At 60.9% G+C, this 18016-nt stretch overlaps 3 protein-coding genes across 5 annotated transcripts; 1 reads left to right on the top strand and 2 right to left on the bottom strand.

Moving 5' to 3' along the window:
* Nucleotides 1-313: 313 nt before the first annotated feature.
* On the bottom strand, nucleotides 314-4900 carry CERS2 (ceramide synthase 2). Its single transcript, XM_061443774.1, has 11 exons — nucleotides 4808-4900; nucleotides 3640-3813; nucleotides 3197-3314; nucleotides 2979-3097; nucleotides 2271-2328; nucleotides 2127-2177; nucleotides 1812-1904; nucleotides 1522-1650; nucleotides 996-1102; nucleotides 730-883; nucleotides 314-484 (listed from the first exon to the last, which is right to left on the bottom strand). The coding sequence occupies exons 2-11, from the start codon at nucleotides 3810-3812 to the stop codon at nucleotides 362-364; spliced, it is 1125 nt and encodes a 374-aa protein (XP_061299758.1). The 5' UTR covers nucleotide 3813; nucleotides 4808-4900; the 3' UTR covers nucleotides 314-361.
* A 452-nt stretch (nucleotides 4901-5352) lies between these two features.
* Nucleotides 5353-11435, bottom strand: MINDY1 (MINDY lysine 48 deubiquitinase 1). Of its 2 annotated transcripts, XM_061443770.1 has the most exons (11): nucleotides 11417-11435; nucleotides 9429-9537; nucleotides 8733-9259; nucleotides 8566-8623; nucleotides 8407-8471; nucleotides 8123-8281; nucleotides 6388-6490; nucleotides 6156-6298; nucleotides 5879-6070; nucleotides 5614-5781; nucleotides 5354-5471 (listed from the first exon to the last, which is right to left on the bottom strand). In XM_061443770.1, the coding sequence occupies exons 3-11, from the start codon at nucleotides 9162-9164 to the stop codon at nucleotides 5403-5405; spliced, it is 1389 nt and encodes a 462-aa protein (XP_061299754.1). In that variant the 5' UTR covers nucleotides 9165-9259; nucleotides 9429-9537; nucleotides 11417-11435; the 3' UTR covers nucleotides 5354-5402. The 2 variants fall into 2 exon arrangements, with proteins under 2 accessions (XP_061299753.1, XP_061299754.1); XM_061443769.1 differs by lacking the exon at nucleotides 11417-11435 and having other exon boundaries at nucleotides 5353-5471; nucleotides 5614-5754.
* An 806-nt stretch (nucleotides 11436-12241) lies between these two features.
* On the top strand, nucleotides 12242-17573 carry PRUNE1 (prune exopolyphosphatase 1). 2 transcript variants are annotated; one of them, XR_009741570.1, is made up of 10 exons: nucleotides 12242-12303; nucleotides 14090-14194; nucleotides 14269-14474; nucleotides 14634-14818; nucleotides 14897-15055; nucleotides 15143-15237; nucleotides 15322-15480; nucleotides 15606-15970; nucleotides 16976-17271; nucleotides 17425-17573. XR_009741570.1 is itself a non-coding variant. In XM_061443789.1 (9 exons), the coding sequence occupies exons 1-8, from the start codon at nucleotides 12265-12267 to the stop codon at nucleotides 15927-15929; spliced, it is 1272 nt and encodes a 423-aa protein (XP_061299773.1). In that variant the 5' UTR covers nucleotides 12242-12264; the 3' UTR covers nucleotides 15930-15970; nucleotides 16976-17573. The 2 variants fall into 2 exon arrangements, 1 of the variants encoding a protein (XP_061299773.1); XM_061443789.1 differs by having other exon boundaries at nucleotides 16976-17573.
* Nucleotides 17574-18016: the final 443 nt, after the last annotated feature.

Genomic DNA, 18016 nt, shown 5'->3' on the forward strand with positions numbered 1-18016 from the left:
AACTCCTCCGGGGGCTCCCTTCCCAAGTGTCCCCATGGCCACTGGATCCCCCCCCCCGCCTCCGCCCCGGAATTGCTCCACTCCTCCCTCCCACCCTGCCCCGGGCTTGGGGAAGGGGCTTCTCCCCGTGTTAGAGGCAGCTGCAGGCCGTGCTTCCCGCTGGGATGGGTGGGAAAGGGGGAATAACGGGGCTGGAACCCCGGCACCGCGGTGGCTTAAGGCAGCAGGTGAAAGGCAGGAAGGGCACCACCGCTGTGAGGTGGGGAAGCGGCAACGGCTGCACCCGGAGGGGAGCGAGGTGGTGGTGGTGGTGGTGGTGGTGGCGGCGGGGGGGACACCCCAGGGCGGTGGCTCCGGTGCCTCAGTCGGTTTTGCGGTGGTTGTTGTTGAGCACCGGGTGCCCGTTGGAGAGGGGCCCGTTCTTCTCCTCCTCCTCCTCCGAGTTGTCCGTCTCCTCGCGGTCGCTCCTCTCGTCCTCCACCACCTGTGGGGTGACCAAAGGGGGGGTGTTCAGGCAGCTTCCCCCATTGCAACCACCACGGTTTGACCCCTTCCATGGGCACCACCCAGACCCACATGGGGGCAGAGACACCCCACACACCCAGAGACCCCCTCCATGGCGCCAGAGCCTCCAGTCCCCGTTGAGGGTTCTCTGGGATTCAGGAGCCAAATGCAACCCAGCTCCATGATTTGGGGCTCTCCATCACCCCCCCCCCGTCCCCCTCTTGCCTTTCCAGTTATGAACTTCTGGGCCATGCGGATGATGAGGTAGGCCCAGAAGATGTGCAGCGACTGCAGCACGGCCATCATGAAGTTAAAGAAGTAGTAGCCGAAGAAGGCCGGGTAGAGCTCCAGCGGGTAAACCACGGTGCAGTGCATGATCCTGCCGGGAGAAGCGGCCCCGTTACAGGCAGGGACCAGGATCCTGCCCCCCCTTGCATCTCCCTGCCCCATGCCTCAGTGTCGTCTCCCCCCCCCAGGCCCCCAGCACTCACCAGAAGGGCAGAATGACCAAGCGGGTGATGATGAAGACGGCGGCGAAGACGATGAAGATGTTGTTGCAGGTGTTCCTCCAGCCGGCGTAGTTGAACATCTTGGCAGACTGGGGGGGGAGACAGGGACAGAGGGGGTGAGCGATGGGGACAGAGCTGAAGATGCAGGGGAGAGCTTAGAGCAGCTCCAGTGCCTGAAGGGGCTGCAGGAAACCTGGAGAGGGGCTTGGGACAAGGGATGCAGGGACAGGCCAAGGGGAATGGCTTTAACCTGCCCGAGGGGAGACTGAGATGAGCTCTTAGGCAGAAGCTCTTCCCTGTGAGGGTGCTGAGGCGCTGGCACAGGGTGCCCAGAGAAGCTGTGGCTGCCCCATCCCTGGCAGTGCTCAAGGCCAGGTTGGACACAGGGGCTTGGAGCATCCTGCTCCAGTGGAAGGGGTCCCTGCCATGGCTTTGGATGAGCTTTAAGCTCCCTTCAACCCAACCCACGCCATGGCTCCATGAGGAGGCGGCCGGGGAGGGGCTGTACCTCCAGCAGATAGTCCGAGGAGTCGTGCAGGGCCATGATGAGCGTCCCCGCACGGACGTAGTTGGCAAACCAGGAGAAGCTGATGAGGATGATGGTGGCCACGTGGTGGATGATTTGTTCCTTGAAGTCCTGCACCCAGGAAAGGGGGAGCTGGAGGCTGGAGCAGGCTCCAAACACCACAACCTGCTCGTACCCGAGACCCCCACCACGGCCCCAGTTCCCCCCCAGCCCCAGAGGGTGAAGAACCCCCTGCCAAGGTGCCCCCAGCGAGCCCCATTGCCCCAGCCCACCTTGCGTTTGACATCGGAGGCGATGCTGAAGAGCAGGGACCAGTAGAAGGAGAGCTCGATCATGTAGTACCAGTACTGGGAGGGCAGCATGCTCTGAAAGCCAAGAGACAGCTCGAGGGCTTGAACCCCTCCTGTGGGCACCCGCCAGACCCACAGCACCCAAAGCCCTTCCCTGTGCATCACCCAGACCCACCCGGGTGCCAGGGACAACCCCACACACCCAGAGAGCCCCTCCACAGCACCGGGGCCTCTGGACCCTGCTGCCCAGGGGCAGGAAGGGATGCGGAGGGTGGCCGGGACGGGGCTGGAGCTCACCTGGATGGGGTATCCCTTCCACACCTCCCGGAGGTCATAGAACCAGGGTTTCTGTGGGATGTGGAGGGGAAGAGGGAGACAGAGAGGGGTTAGAGGGGAGCGGGGGGGCCGATGGGGCAGGGGAAGGGGGGGAGCAGTACTTACATCCACTATAACAGCCATGCCAGCAATGAAAGCAATAAGGTAAAAGGTGAATCTCCAACTGGAAAAAGGAAGCAGACGGTCCTCAGGCGGGCACCGGGAGAGGGAGGGAGAAGGACGGACCCACCGGCCCCATGTTCCCCCCGGCCCCTAGGTCCTCCCAGCCACGTGGGTGCCCCGCAGGGTGATGGAGATGGTGATGGGAATGGAGATGGGGATGGGGATGGAGATGGGGACTTTGATGGGGACAGTGATGGGGACGGTGATGGGGACGGTGATGGGGACGGTGATGGGGACGGTGATGAGGACGGTGATGAGGACGGTGATGAGGACAATGACAGGGACAGTGATGGGGATGGTGATGGGGACAGTGATGGGGACAGTGATGGAGACAGTGATGGAGAGACGGTGATGGAGATGGTGATGGAGACGGTGATGGAGACGGTGATGGAGACGGTGATGGGGACGGTGATGGAGACGGTGATGGGGACGGTGATGGGGACAGTGATGGGGACGGTGATGGAGACGGTGATGGAGACGGTGATGGGGACAGTGATGGGGACAGTGATGGGGACGGTGATGGGGACCGTGATGGGGACGGTGATGGGGACGGTGATGGGGACGGTGATGGGGACGGTGATGGGGACGGTGATGGGGACAGTGATGGGGACGGTGATGGGGACCGTGATGGGGACAGGCCCTGGGTCTCACCTGGCCTCCCTGAACTTCTTGAGCAGGCTGGGCCGGTCCTGGTTGCGGCGGCGGCGGAACCAGCGCTCCACTTGCCGCACGGTGCAACCGCTCTTCTTGGAGAGCATCTCCACATCAGCCTGGGGACAGCGGGGCCGTCACCACCGTCACACAGGGACCCGGCTCTGCTGCTTGTATCCCCCTCCCCAGCCACACCAAGCCCCCCCCCCATACCTCACCTGCTTGGGGTGCTTGGAGGTGGCAGCATAGAACTTCTCCAGCACGGGGTTGGGGGTGGCTTTTAACCTGATCTTCTCCTTGACGTTCAGGAGCCCGGCCAGGGGGGTGGCCACGTACCTGGGGAGGGAGCAGGGGACCGAAGATGTCGTTTCCGTGCCACCTGGTTGATGCGGCCCCATCAAAGCCCCCTCAGTGCCTGTTTCCCCATCCCACCGTGGGGTTTCAGCACCCAAAGGCCCTGTGGCCACGGAGCAGCGGGGCCGTGGTGGCCTCCCCAACAAAGCCCCCTCTGTTCCCGACCGTTGTTTGCCCCAGGCAGCGCTCCTGGAGGATGCACAAAGCCGGATTGTGCAGAGCCCTCGGGGACGGGGGACACGGGGCAGGACCCCAGGGTGCCCCCATCGCACGGAGGGGATCCCTGGCACAGGGGGAAGGGACTCACGTCTCGAAGAGGTGCCGGACAACGAGGAAGACGAAGGCCAAGGGGATGGTGATGTAGAGGTCGGAGGCTTTGGCGTAGACTCTCCCATCCCGGTCCTCCAGGTCGGCCCAGGTGAGGTTCGCCGGGAGCCAGAGCCGCTCCCACCAGAAGCAGTTGTACAAGGCCTGGAACATGCTGGGGAGGAGGAAGGGAAAGAGCAGGGGAGAGGTGAGGGGGGCCCTGGCACCCAATTCCCCCCCCAACTCCCTTCCTTCTGCTCCCGGCTCCGGCGCCGCAGGACTTTGCTCCCGGCCGCCGAGGGGTCAGCGGGTGAACATTAACCGGAGCCGTGGCAGCGGCTCCAGGGAGGAACCCGGCTCCCGGGCACGGGGACTTCCCCGTTTGCATGGGCTCGAACGGGAATAACGCCGGGATGAGGCGAACGGGAGCCCCTCGGCAGCGGCCGGGCCCGGGCGCCCGCCCAGGGCAGGATTAGGGCTTTGCCAACGGGACAATGAGCGCTTTGTGCCTTAAAAAGGCTCCTGACGGGCACCGGGAGGGAGCGGGCAGCGCGGGGCCGTCACGGCCGCCGCCACCGGGGGGCTCGGTGCAGGCCGGGTTTGCGGCTCCTCCGGGACGGGACAGGCCGGGACGGGGGTCCCGGGAGGTGAAAGCCCCAACGTGGAGCAGGGGCTCAGGGAAGCAGCGGGGCCGGTTCCCGTTGAACCGGGATGGGCCGGGCCGCGGGCACGTAACGGGAACGTAACGGGCAAGGGGAGGCGGGAGCCCGCGGGGGGAGACCCCGGCCCCCCGCGTTCACCGGGGCTCCGCTGCTGCCGCGGGGGTGCGGAGGGGCCGGAACCGGGGGGGGGGGGGGGGGGGGGGGGTGTGGGAGTGAACCGGCAGCCGGGCACTCCCGGGCCGGTTGAGTCGCGACCCCGCGTCCCGGGGGCAGAACCGGGCCCCGCTGCGCAGCGACCCCGCACCGGGGGGTTCCGGGTCCCCGCCGGCTCCGGGAGGGTCCCAGCGGGGGCGGAACCGCCCTGGGAGCACCGACGGAAAGGCCCGGTCTGAGGGGGGGGGGAAGGGCCCCAGCCCCCGCCCCCACCGCAGCCGAACCGGTACCGGTAGCGCCGAGGCCCCGGTGCGGGGTCGCCCCCTCCCCTCCCCCCGCCCCTCCCCCACTCACGCGCCGCCGCCCGGAGCCGCCGCCGCCGCCTCGCGCCAGGCAGCGGCCGGGAGTGACGTCACCGCCAGCACCGAAGGCCCGCAGGGGAACGGGGCGGGGCCGCCAGGCCTGGGCAATCGAGCGCCGAGACGAGGAGCGGCCCCGCCCCGCGTGTGCGTGCGTGCGTGCGTGCGTGCGTGCGTGCGTGCGTGGGAGGGGGGGGGCGGAGCGGAGGGTCCCGGTTTCCCCCCCCAAACCCCCGTGTCCGTGAGGCCCAGGAGCCCGCCCCGGTGTCAGAGCCAGAGCCGTGCACATGGGGACAAGTCCTTTATTCGCCAAGCGCTAAGGCCACGGTTCAGACACGGAGGGGGGACGGGGAGGAACGTGTGTGACCCCCCCCATGTGTGTCCCCCTGCGGGGGGAGCCCCCCCGTGTTAAGGCCACTGGAAAGATTTGGGTGGTCCCAGCAATGGGGGGGGAGGACCCCCCCTTCCTCCATGCGTTTTCCCTGCTTCTGGCCCCAGGTACCCCCTGGAGGCCAGGATGGGAGGTTGGGGGTCTCTGGATGTGGGGACGGCCCCCGCCCCCCCAAGCCCCTGAGGAGCCCCCACAGGGGCTATAGGATGACACAGTCCAAGTCTGGCTTCTGCCGCTGCCTCTGCTCCCTGGGTGGCCGACCCCAGCCCTGTGGGTGCAACAAAGGGGGTGGGAGGACCCATAGAACCTCCCCCCCCCATCCATCACCCCCCTGGCCCAGGCGGTGGGGCAGAACAGGGTAGGGGGGAGAAGCACCCACACCCCCCCCTCCTCGCTGCAGCCCCAGGTACCTGCACTGGGGCCTGCGGCTGCTGCTGTGGGTGATGGCGATGCTGAGGATGCTGCTGCTGCTGCTGCTGATACTCCTCCTGCTGCAGCTGCTGCGCCAGCTCCAGGTCACTGAGGGTGGAGGGCTCCTGCCCCTGCTGCTGCTGCAGGGACAGAGCTATCAGGTAATCCTGGAGGGGGATAGAAAAAGGTTGCTCAGCACAGCAGCACCCATGGAGCTGGGACGGGACCTGGGTGTCCCCTGCTGCCACCCATTGTCCCCCTTACCTGGTCCACTTGTCTCTGCTGGAGCTGGTGGTCCGCGGGGGCCGCAGCAGCCCCCTCCTTGGCCGGCGTGTGGCTGAGATGGAAATCGGTGTCGCAGAAGCAACTGTCCCCATCCACGTTGTGGAGGCTTTCCCAAACCACCTTCTCCTCCTGCAGGAAGCCCTGGTCCGTCACCAGCAGGTAAAGGTGGCCCTGGGGACAGGGGAGAAGGGGCAGTGGCTCCCAGGCAGCCCTCGGTGGGTCTGGAAGGAAGGCGGGGAAGGGGCTGGAGCTGCACCTTGTGCTTGGTCATGGTGCTGAAGTGGTTGTTGCGGAAGAAGACGCTGAGCTCGCCCTCCCTCACGGCCCCCGTGAGCTCACACAGCCCATGGTAGGTGAGCTGGGAGGCCGTGGACTCCAGGAACTGCTCTGCCACCAGCCCTAGGGGAGGAGGACAGGGGGTGGCAGTGGGGCTGGGGTGACCAGCACCCCACCAGTGACCACAGCAGGGCAGGGAGGGGGGGGGTTACCTTCGCTCACCAGGCTGGAGTCACTCGCCTGTTTGCAGGTGATGATCTTCTCCACCAGTTGGTTGTAGCTGAGCTTGCCCACGGCCTGGACCACCTCCGGGCTCTGCAGGGAGGGGACACTGAGCAGCAGCTCTGTGGGGACCTGCCCCCAAGCCACAGCAGCCCCAGGGAGGGGGGGATTGGACCTTCCCCAACCAAGCTGGACCATGGCTCCATCACGGGGATGTCCAAGAAGCTGAGCTGGTGGCTTCCAGCGTGCGGAAGGGTTTGGGTTGGAAAGGACCTTCAAGATCATCCAGTCCAACCTCCTGCCATAGGCAGGAAGTAGGTCAGGTCCAAAATCCCATCCACAGCATCACAGAAAGGTTTGGGTTGAAAAGGACCTTCAAGATCATCCAGTCCAACCTCCTGCCATAGGCAGGAACTAGGTCAGGTCCAAAGCCCACCCACAGCATCACAGAAGGGTTTGGGTTTGGAAAGGACCCTCAAAACTCATCTAGGCCAGGGGCAGGGCCACCTTCCACAAGAGCAGGTTGCTCCAACCTGACCTCGAGTGTTCCCAACAATGGGGCATCCACAACTTCTCTTGGCAACACGTTCCAGTGTCCCACCAGCCTCACTGTAAAATACTTCTTTATGCCCCATCTAAAGGGACACAAGGAGTTTATGCCCCTCTTCCAGTTTAAACCCATTGTCCCTTGCCCTGTCACCCAGCTCATGGAAAAACCTTCTCTCCATCTTCCCTCTACTCCTCTTATAGAACCATAGAATAGTTAGGGTTGGAAAGGGCCTGAAGATCATCCAGTTCCAACCCCCCTGCCATGGGCAGGGACACCTCGCACTAAACCATGGCACCGAAGGCTCCATCCAACCTGGCCTTGAACACCACCAGGGATGGAGCATTCACAACCTCCCTGGGCAACCCATTCCAGTGCCTCAGCACCCTCACAGGAAAGAATTTCCTCCTTAGATCCAATCTAAACCTCCCCTGTTCCAGTCTGAACCCGTTACCCCTTGTCCTGTCACTGCAGTCCCTAATGAAGAGTCCCTCCCCAGCATCCTTGCAGCCCCCTTCAGACACTGGAAGCTGCTCTGAGGTCTCCACGCAGCTTCTCTTCTCCAACCTGAACAGCCCCAACTTCCTCAGCCTGTCTCCATACAGGAGGTGCTCCAGCCCCTGAGCATCCTTGTGGCCTCCTCTGGACTTGTTCCAACAGTTCCACGTCCTCTTTATGTTGAGGACACCAGAACTGCACACAATGCTCCAGGTGAGGTCTCACGAGAGCAGAGCAGAGGGGCAGGATCACCTCCATGACTGCTGGTCACGCTCCTTTGGATGCAGCCCAGGACACGGTTGCTTTCTGGGCTGTGAGCGCACACTGAACCCGGCTCATGTTCATTTTCTCATCGACCAACACCCCCAAGTCCTTCTCCTTGGGCTGCTCTGAATCTCTTCTCTGCCCAACCTGTAGCTGGGCCTGGGATTGCTCCCACCCAGCTGCAGGACCTTGCCCTTGCCATGGTTAAACTCCACGAGGTTGGCACCAGCCCACCTCACAAGTCGAGGTCCCTCTGGATCCCATTCCTTCCCTCCAGCGGATCAACCGAACCCCACAGCTTGGGGTCATCGGCAAACTGCTCCTTTGCTCCAGGATGAACCCCAGCTCTTCACAGCAGAGGTGCTGCAGCTCCTTGGATGGCTCCCTGGCCCCACGGCAGCCATGGGGCAGCTCACCTGGGGGTCCACCAGCCAGCCGTGGTAGAGCGGGACGTTGAGGAGGTCGAAGACGATGCACTCAGGTGTGTACTCAAAGTCCGAGACCCCCGTGAACCTCACGTTGACGTCCAGCCCCGTCGAGAGCTTGGGAAGCACCATCATGGAGTCACTGATGTTCTGGGGGGCAAGAATGGGGGGGGGTTGCTTGGGAAGCGGGCTGGCACCCCAAGCCCTGCAGCCCAAGGCCACCAGAGCTCCCCGAGCTGGAAGGGAGCGGGGTTTGGGCTGGGATTGTTCCTCACCTGCTGGAAGTTGAGCTGCAGCCCCTCCGATGGCTCCCGGGGCTGGGTGGCCAAGATGCAGTCCCCTGCAAGGCAACACGGTGAGGCCCCGGTGAGCCCCGGTGAGCCCCAGTGAGCCCCGGTGCCACCGCGCTGGCAGCAGGACAGGGACAGCCTCACCCAAATGTGCCATCAGCTCCTCGGCCGTGACCACCTCCTTCTGTGGGGGCAGCTTCACCTGGAAGCAGCGAGAGGCTCAGGAGCATTCCCAGGCCCCTTCCCTTCACGATCCAGAGGGATTTGAGGCCGATCCCCCCCCCAGGTCCTCCCCTCTGCACCCCACTTGCCTTCCACTGCAGGAGGAGGATGTTCATGATGGCGAGGAGCGGGCAGGGCCCGTTCTCACTCTGCATGATGACCGGGGTCCTCTCGCCCTTCCAGCTGATCCACTTCACGCAGTAGAATTCCTCCTGCACTTCCCGACTCGGGGGCTGGATTTGGGGGGGCGCCGAGGGTAACCCCAGTGCCCCAGCACTGGGGCTGGGCATGGGGGGACCTGGCAGGGACCCCCCATCCTCCACACACTGCTTCTCCTCAGCATCTTCCTGCAGATGCTCGATGGGGGGGAGATGTGGGGCACAAGAAGCATCCGGTGCCAGGATCTCCTCGCTTCCAGTCACCTTTTCCTCCCCACCAACGGCCTCTTCCAGGAGCTGGGGGCTCCCTTTCCCATTGGAAGGGGCTGGGAGCATCCCTTCCTGCTCCGGTGGCTGCTCCATCAGGAGCCTCACCGTGGTGTCCTGCCTTGAGTGGGTCTGGATCAGGCTCCTGGGAACACTCCGGGTCTGCCCAGGAATGGCCGCATCCCAAATATCTCCATTAGAAGGGAAAAATTGGGAATTTCAATTAAAACCACGTATTTCGGTCCAATTTATTCACCAGGAATGGCTCGTGTAGCTTCGAGTTCCTCTTCCCAATTCCTCTACATTCATTTAAGTCATTATCTGCCTCCCATTGGGAAGGAAAGAAGGAAAATCCCAAACCAACCTGGGAGGAACTGAGGGGTTCAATGGATCCGAAGCGGCGCAGGGAAAGGTTGGAATCCTGCACTTCCACAGGGGTTTTCCTGCAAACTCTTTGGCCAAGATGCTCCTGCAGAGAGATTTGGGAAATTCGGCTTAGAAATCCTGGAATTTGAGGAAATTTGGCTTAGAAATCCTGGAATTTGAGGAAATTTGGCTTAGAAATCCTGGAATTTGAGGAAATTTGGCTTTCAACTCCTGAAGAGATTCAGGAACTTTGGCAACGTTCAGGAACGTTGTGCCAGCAATCCTGGTCTGGACCCTTGTATTCCCAAGGGGATTGGGACGCTCCGAGAGAGATGGGGATGGAAACACCCAGGTTGGGTGGAAATTGGGTGGAAAAGGGGGTTTTCTGGGGGGAGGTGATGAAATTCCAGGAGAAAATCAAGGGGTTGGTGCCCTCCGAGCTGTTCCTGCCTGGTTTAGGGCTGGAGCGAAGGGATTTTGGGAGAGAGGAAAGGAAGGGAATGGTGCCTAAGCCAAACATAGTAGTAGTAGTAGTAATAGTAGTATAATTATTGTCCTTATTTAATAAGTAAGTAGCACAGAGGTGGAGCAATAAATAACTACGCCAACATTCCCAAGGAATAGACATGAAGAAATACCATTAATAAACACATAAAGCACCATTCCTCCAGGAACAAATCCACAAACAAGGAAATAAAGCCAGAAAATGGGAAAGAAAAAGTGTGGGAGTGAAGGAAATGAATGCTCTTGGTAGAGCAATGGGTGGGAGGCGAGTAAAGAGCTGAGGGTTATTGGGTGATGAGTAAGGATTTAATAACTGGGTAAGGAATTACTAAGGAGGAGATGGAGGAATGGGGTCAATGAGTGAGGGAATGTGGCTGGAATCTGGGAGCAGAATGAAGTGGTGAGGAAAAATAAATGAAAGGAAAGGAAATAAGTAAAATAAAATGAAATTAAATTAAAAGTAAAATAAAAGGAAAGGAAGTAAAGGGAAATAATGGGAAATGAAGGGAAATAAGGGGAAATGAAGAGAAATAAGGGGAAATGAAGGGAAATAAGGGGAAATGAAGGGAAATAAGGGGAAATGAAGGGAAATAAGGGGAAATGAAGGGAAATAAGGGGAAATGAAGGGGAATAAGGGGAGATGAAGGGGAATAAGGGGAAATAAAGGGGAATAAGGGGAAATAAAGGGGAATAAGGGGAAATAAAGGGGAATAAGGGGAAATAAAGGGGAATAAGGGGAATAAAGGGGAATAAAAGGGGAATAATGGGAAATAATGGGAAATGAAGGGAAACGAAGGGAAACGAAGGGAAATAAAGGGAAATAATGGAATTAAAGGGAAGTAAAGGGAAATAATGGTAAATAAATAAAGGGAAATAATGGGAATTAAAGGAAAAAAAGGAGAAATAATGAGAAATAAAGGGCAATAAAGGGAAATAAAGAGAAATAAAGGGAAATAAGGAGAAATAAAGGGAAATAAGGGGAAATAAAGGGAGATAAGGGGAAATAAAGGGAAATAAGGGGAAATAAAGGGAAATAAGGGGAATTAAAGGGAAAAAAGGAGAAATAATGAGAAATAAAGGGAAATAAAGAGAAATAAAGGGAAATAAGGAGAAATAAAGGGAGATAAGGGAAAATAAAGGGAAATAAGGGGAAATAAAGGGAAATAAGGGGAATTAAAGGGAAATAAGGGGAATTAAAGGGAAATGAGGGGAATTAAAGGGAAAGGAGGGGAGATAAGAGACCCGGCACTGCCGTCCCAGGGAAGGGGTCCCTCGCTCCCAGGAGCCGCCCGCAGCCGGCGCCGCTCCCGCCCCGCCAGGAGCCGGTTCTGAGGCACCGGGAGCCGGAAAAACCGGCTCGGGGAGGCGGCTCCAGCCCCGGCCCAGCCCCAAATCCCCCCCCCCCGGCAGCGGGGCCGGGGTCCCGCGTCCCCCCCGCCCCGGTGTCACCGGCCCCGCAGCCCCCGGTCCGCGCTTACTGTGCAGCCGCTGCCGCCGTGGGTCCGCGCCGCCTCCCGCCTGCTCCTTTCCTCCTTTTCCTGCTTTTTCCTCCTTTTCCTTCTTTATTCCTACTTTTCCCTCCTTTTTCCTTCTTTATTCCTGATTTTTCCTTCTTTATTCCTGATTTTTCCTTCTTTATTCCTGCTTTTTTTTCTTCTTTATTCCTTTTTCCTTCTTTATTCCTGCTTTTTTTCTTCTTTATTCCTGCTTTCCCCCTCTTTATTCCCGCTTTCCCTTCCTTATTATCCTTCCTATCGGCTTTTTCCTTCTTTATTCCGCCTTTTTCCTCCCTTTTCCTTATCTCACTTTTCCCCTTCTTTTTTTCCTCCCTTTCCCTTCTTTATCCCTCTTCTTTCCCCCTTTTCCCTTCTCCCTCCTTCCACCCTGTCCCCTCAGCCGGGAGGGCGGTTTGACAGGAGGAGGAGGAGGAGGAAGAGGAGGGGTGGGAAGCAAAGGCAGCGACGCCGCTTCCCTCCGGGCACACCGGAGCTTCCCGGTGCCTTCCCCACGCGAGGCCTAAGCGCTGGGAACCCCCAAAATCACCGGGATTTAACGCCCGGTGCTGGGCGGGATGAGGGGGGGTGTTAAAGGGAGGGTGTTAAAGGAGGGGTTGAGGTGTCTGGAGGGGGTCCGGAGCCTTTTGGGGGGTCAATGCGGTGACCGCGACCATCACCGCCACCTCAGGCCTCAGCGGGGGGGGCCCGCGCAAGGGCTGCCGGGAAGGAGGCGGGCGCCGCACGTGGGGGTGGTGCCGGGGCCGGGACCGTCCCGTGTCGTACCCGGTTGTACCGGGCGGGCCAGGGGCCGCATCCGGATCGGCGCCGGCATGGAGCGGTTCGTGCAGGGGAACCGGGCGGCTCTGCAGGTAGAGGGGCTGGGGGGAGGCGGGGGCTGGGGAGGGAATTGGGATGCTCAGGGCATTGGGGTGCAGGGACTTGGGGTGCCCAAGGGGGCGGGATGCGGGGGAACTGGGATGCTGGGATTAGGGTGCAGAGGTTTAGGGTGTAGGGGAAGGGAACTGGGATGCTCAGGGCATTGGGGTGCAGGGGTTTGGGGTGCCCAAGGGGGTGGGATGTAGGGGAACTGGGATTAGGGTGCAGAGGTTTAGGGTGCAGGGGAGGGAACTGGGATGCTCTGGGGATTGGGGTGCCCAAGGGGGTGGGATGCAGGGGAACTGGGATGCTGGGATTAGGGTGCAGAGGTTTAGGGTGCAGCGGAGGGAACTGGGATGCTCAGAGCATTGGGGTGCAGGGGTTTGGGGTGCCCAAGGGGGTGGGATGTAGGGGAACTGGGATGCTGGGATTAGGGTGCAGGGGACTGAATTGGGATGCTCTGGGGATTGCGGTGCAGGGGTTTGGGGTTCACGGGGACTGGGTGCTCAGGGGAGCAGAGTGCTGGGGGAATTGGGGTGCCCAAGAGATAGGGGTGCAGGGGGACTGGGGTGCAGGGGTTTAGGGGGGCAGGAGGGAACAGGGGGCAGAGGTTTAGGGTGCAGGGGAGGGAACTGGGGTGCTCAGGGGATTGGGGTGCAGGGGTTTGGGGTTCATGGTGACTGGGTGCAAAAGGGAGCAGGGAGCTCAGAAGGTGGGGGAATTGGGGTGCAGGAGTTTAGGGTGCAGGGAGGGAATTGGGATGCTCATGGGCTTGGGGTGCAGGGCTTGGGGGGCAAGAGGCAGCAGGATGCAAGGGTTTAGGGTGCAGGGAGGGAATTGGGATGCTCATGGGATTGGGGGGCAGGGGTTTGGGGGGCAGGAGGGAGCAGGATGCAAGGGTTTAGGGTGCAGGGGGGAATTGGGGTACCCAGGGGAGTGAGGTGCAGGGTGCAGCAGGGCTGTGTGCCCAGGGGAGCAAGGAGACTGGGTTCCCCGTGCCTGGGACCTGGAGTGCAGGCACGCACACAAGCGGGTGCCCAGGGCATCAAGACCCTTCCCTGGGGTGCACCCATGTCCCCTGGAGAGGGGGCCCACGACAGCTCAGGCTGGGCTGACAGAGCCACACCGGGGCCACCCCAAGCCACTTCCATGCTAGGGGCTCCCCAGCACCCCCAGCCCTGTCCCTGCTCTCCCAGCACCGGGTACTGGTTCCCAGTCCTGCTGCGGGGTTACCACCACCGCCGGTGGCTCTCGCTTGCTGCCTTCCTTGGCTTACAGTGAACAAATGAATCTGGGTCATGGCATCAACTCCTTGTCACCAAAACCAAGGCCTGGAGACAGGGCGGCTCCCTCGAGGGCGACAGGATGGGTGCCAGCACCCAGGGAGGGGGGATTTAGGGGTGACGTGGGTGACACCGTCATGGCTTTGCTGCTGCAGGCAGGAAAACTGGGGTGAAACGTTGTCTTTTGGGGGGACAGCCACCCCCAACTCACCCCTCTGCAAACCACACTTTGTGCTGCCAGGCTGCGACAGCATTCCCCGGCTTGGGAATGTCCCAGTCCCCGCTGCTACTGCTGGCGGAGCTGGGTGTTCCCGTCGTCCTTGGGGCCGCGGCGCCTCCGGTTTCACACACGTGCCCCAAAACGTGGCTTCTGTGCCAGAAATGGATCCTGCCAGCAGGGTGATGGGATGCCAGGCGCTGGCGGGTGGCACATGGGTGACGTCCGCGACGGGTCCCTCTCTGCTCCCTGCCTGCCTGATGCCTCCCACCCCGGCAGGAGCGCATCCAGCGTCACCAGGAGATCCACGTGGTGATGGGCAACGAGGCCTGCGACCTGGACTCCACCGTCTCAGCCCTGGCCCTGGCTTATTTCCTGGCACAGGTGAGGCTCAGCCGTGGGTCTGGGGACGAGCGGTGGCTTGGGGACATCTCACCGGTTGTCACCCCCTGCCCCAGACCTCCCCGGCTCCCAGAGCCGCCTTCATCCCAGTGCTGAACATCCCTCGCGCTGACCTCGCGCTGCGGACGGAGACGACGTTCCTGCTGCGGGAGCAGGGCATCCCCACGGCCTCCCTCATCTTCCGGGATGAGATCGACCTGGCGGGGCTGCACCGCGCCGGGCTGCTCTCCCTCACGCTGGTCGATCACAACGTCCTGCCCAGGTGAGCAGGGGGCACATGGGGACAAGCGGGGCCACCCACCCCAAGCCTGGTTGGTGTCGAGTCTGGCCTCAGGGTGGGTGAAGTCTTTCCCTTTCCGGGGTGTTTTAGGGAAGGATTTGAGGAATAAAGGGAGCTTCACCTCCCCATCTCGCCCACCAGCACCGACGCAGCCCTGGAGGATGCCGTGGTGGAGGTCCTGGATCACCGGCCGCTGGAACGGGCCCGAGGTCCCGGCTGCCCGGTGACAGTGGCGCTGGTGGGGTCCTGCGCCACGCTGGTGACTGAGCGCATGGCCCAAGGTCCCCCGGGGGTGCTGGACCGAGCCACGGCCACGCTGCTGCACGGTGAGCACGGGGTGGCCCTCGATGAACCGTGGCGATAGGGGACGGGGACGGCTGATGGCTCCTGGTTGTCCCCTCCAGCCACCATCCTCCTGGACTCCATCAACCTGAGCCCTGCCGCTGGCAAGGTGACACCCAGGGATGTGGCGTGTGTCTCCCTGCTCGAGGAGAGGTTCCCCGACCTGCCAGCCCGGGACACCATCTTCAGGACCCTGCAAGCCACCAAGTTTGATGTCTCGGGTCCGTGCCCGGGGTGGTGGGATCCACTGGGACAGACCCATCTCCCTGGGATCAAGGACTCACACTCGGCTCCTCTTTGCCTCCTAGGGCTGACGACGGAGCAGATGCTGCGGAAGGACCTCAAAGTCCTCTCTGGCGATGAGCTGGTCCTCGCCATCAGCGCCATCTACGTGGACCTGGAAGTGAGAGCCGGCAGGGGAGGAAACTGAGGCAGGAGGCGGCACAACGGTGACACCGAGGTGACACCAGGGTCTCTCCCCTTCCAGACCTTCCTGCACAGGCCTGGTTTGCTGCAGGACCTGGATGCTTTCTGCCAGGCTCAGGGCTACACGGGGCTGGTGGCCATGATCGTCCCTTATGATGAGAGCAATGTGCTCACCCGGCAGCTCGCGGTCTACAGCCAGCACGAGACCTTCCGCAGTGCTGTGAGTTGGGGGGCCGGGACCTCAAAGTCCCCAACACAGGGGCCTGGGGTAGCAGCCAGGCTGTGGCTCACCCCAAAAGCTGCTGGGTTTGGGGCATTGGCACCCTGCTCCCCCCCTCCTTGCAGGTGTGCCGGGCGCTGGAGGAGGCCACGACACCGGCCCTGCACCTCCAGCCCGTCCCCAGCCCCTGGTCCTGTGTCACTGCCTACAACCAAGGCAACGCTTTGGCATCGAGGAAGAAGGTGCTGCCCATCCTCAGGGCAGCGCTGGCGGGGCCCGATGCTGCCCTGGGGGGGCCGGAGGAGGAGGTGGTGCCACCCCCCACCCCCATGAACAGCCTGGTGGAGGAATGTCCCCTGGCACAGGCTGTGCCCCCCCTCTGTCCCCAGGATGTCCTGGAGCGCATCAGCCGCATCGCCGCGGGGCAGCCCCCAGGCTCCCCAAAGTAACAGCATCAGCACCCCGTGGATGTGGGGGTCCACACAATGAGGTGGGGTCACTGGGCAGGTCCCCGTGGGCTGTTTGGGCATAGAGGGGGTGCAGCCACCTCCGTTAGCACTCAGCTCCCTGATGGGGATGGGCTCCCATTGCAGTTTGCACCCCCTGCCCCGATGGTCCTGCTGGGGTTTGGGTCCTCCCAGGTGGGATTTTGGGGACCCTATGGGCATGAGGGCCAGCAGCACTCGCATGCACTTTAACAAAGGCACTGGGGAGGTTAACAAGTTCCTGCCATTCTTCCTTCCTTGGGGTGGCTCTGGGGGTCCAGGATGGTGGGGCTGAATGTGCAGCCAGCCCGATGCTATCACCCATGTGCTCTGAGGATTAAACTTCCCTCTTCCACTCTTGGCTCTTGCCTCTTCTTCTGGGATGGGTCCAGTGCTGCCCCACTCACCCCAGGGGGTCCCCCTCTTCTTCTGGGGTGCAAACCTCCCTGGGGGTATTTGCCATGGTGCCAGGCACAGGACAAGTGGCTGGAGGATAGCATGGATCCGAGTATGGTGCAGCCTTACAAGCAGGTCCTCTCCCATGGGGGTAGCTGGGTCCCCCCCCCGAGCCCACTGGCCCATAGCAGATGCAGGCAAGGAGACAGGGAAACCCTTGGCACAGCTCAGCTGCACCCATCAGCTCCTGGCACCCTTCTGAAGGGCGGCTGTGACCCTGCAGCTGAAAGGCCGGTCGGGCACAAGGCAGGGGCTGATGTTCCCACTCCCAGGCTGCCTGCTGGGTGCTGTGGAAGGCAGCAGGGACCTGGTGGTCTCACCTTCCCTTGGCAAGCACCACAACAGCCCCCCCACCACAGCAATCTGTGCTTGCTTGGCCACCTAATGCTCCATCTGAAAGGAAAATGCACATACCTCACCCTCCATTCTTTGTAGGGTACATGGGATCTCTGCCCTGTCTCGCTCCTTCCTACCACATTTTACTCTGGGGGAGGGGTGCACCCATGCTCACTGTCTCTGTATCTTCTCTGAACAATCTCCTTCTGGCCTTTCAGGACCCCCTTGGATGTCATGGATGTGACACCTATGTCGGGATGAACATGGCTGCAGAACTTCGAGCAGCACCAGGGCTGGTCTTCCAACCAGGCTGAACTCTAGCATGAGCTGGACACCAGCAGGAGAAACAAGCCAAGTGGCAGCAATGAGCAGTTCCTAGGATGACCCACACCTGATCCAAGAGCACCTTCTGTGTTTAGTCACAAGCATCCCTGGTCCAAGCAGCTCTCCAGAGCTGAGCCTACATCAGACATCTCCAACAACCCACACAGGAACTTCCCTCTGAAGAGTCCCGGTTGAGGAACACCCTTCCTCCAACCTTCAGCACTTCTCCACCACAACTAACCCCTGGAATAGCCTGGAAAAGGCCCTGCTGAAACCCAGTCACCTCCCAGTCACTGCACTCACCTCACCACAGCTCCCCTCTCTCCTTTCTCCCTACTGATAGCAATGAGATCACACGAGATTCCATACTAACAACCTGGAACATCCATGAAAGAGGAAGAAGAGCCAGTTTGGTACCCAGGAAGAGGAACCCCCATGGGGAGGTGTTTGTCAGTAAACCTGCATCTTCTAAGTAAAACCATGCAAAAATAAGAGTATTTGCAAAGAGTTTCTCTAAGGTGGGAATTCAGAATGTAGCCCTATGTTATTTTTGCCACAGGTTTGAGGGAAAGAAGCGAAAAGACCCCATGTATCACAAGAAATCTCAGCAGAAGGCCCTAAAGCACTGCCTCAGCACCTGATTTCCACTGGAAAGCACAGGACTGTGCTGATGGAGGTAGCAAAGATGGGAGGGGGCAGAAGCAGGGTTAAAACACCTCGCTATTCAGGAGATACCAAAAGGAACGAGGAAAGGGGAATATGATGAGAGAGCTGTCTTAGGAGGGGAGCACACGGCTGTTATGTGCATCAGCTCTACAGAGGGATGTCATGACAGGTCATTGTCATCTTTGCCTCTGAAACCCTGGGGGGGGGGGGGGGGGGTGTAAACGTGAGGGACTGGGACCTGGGAGGGGGTGGGCGTGAAAAGAAAAGAG

This window comes from Pezoporus flaviventris, unplaced genomic scaffold (genome assembly GCF_033815535.1).
Source record: "Pezoporus flaviventris isolate CSIRO_AGI_PZ_B2104156 unplaced genomic scaffold, CSIRO_AGI_Pfla_v1 ptg000530l, whole genome shotgun sequence".
Classification (NCBI taxonomy): domain Eukaryota; kingdom Metazoa; phylum Chordata; class Aves; order Psittaciformes; family Psittacidae; genus Pezoporus; species Pezoporus flaviventris.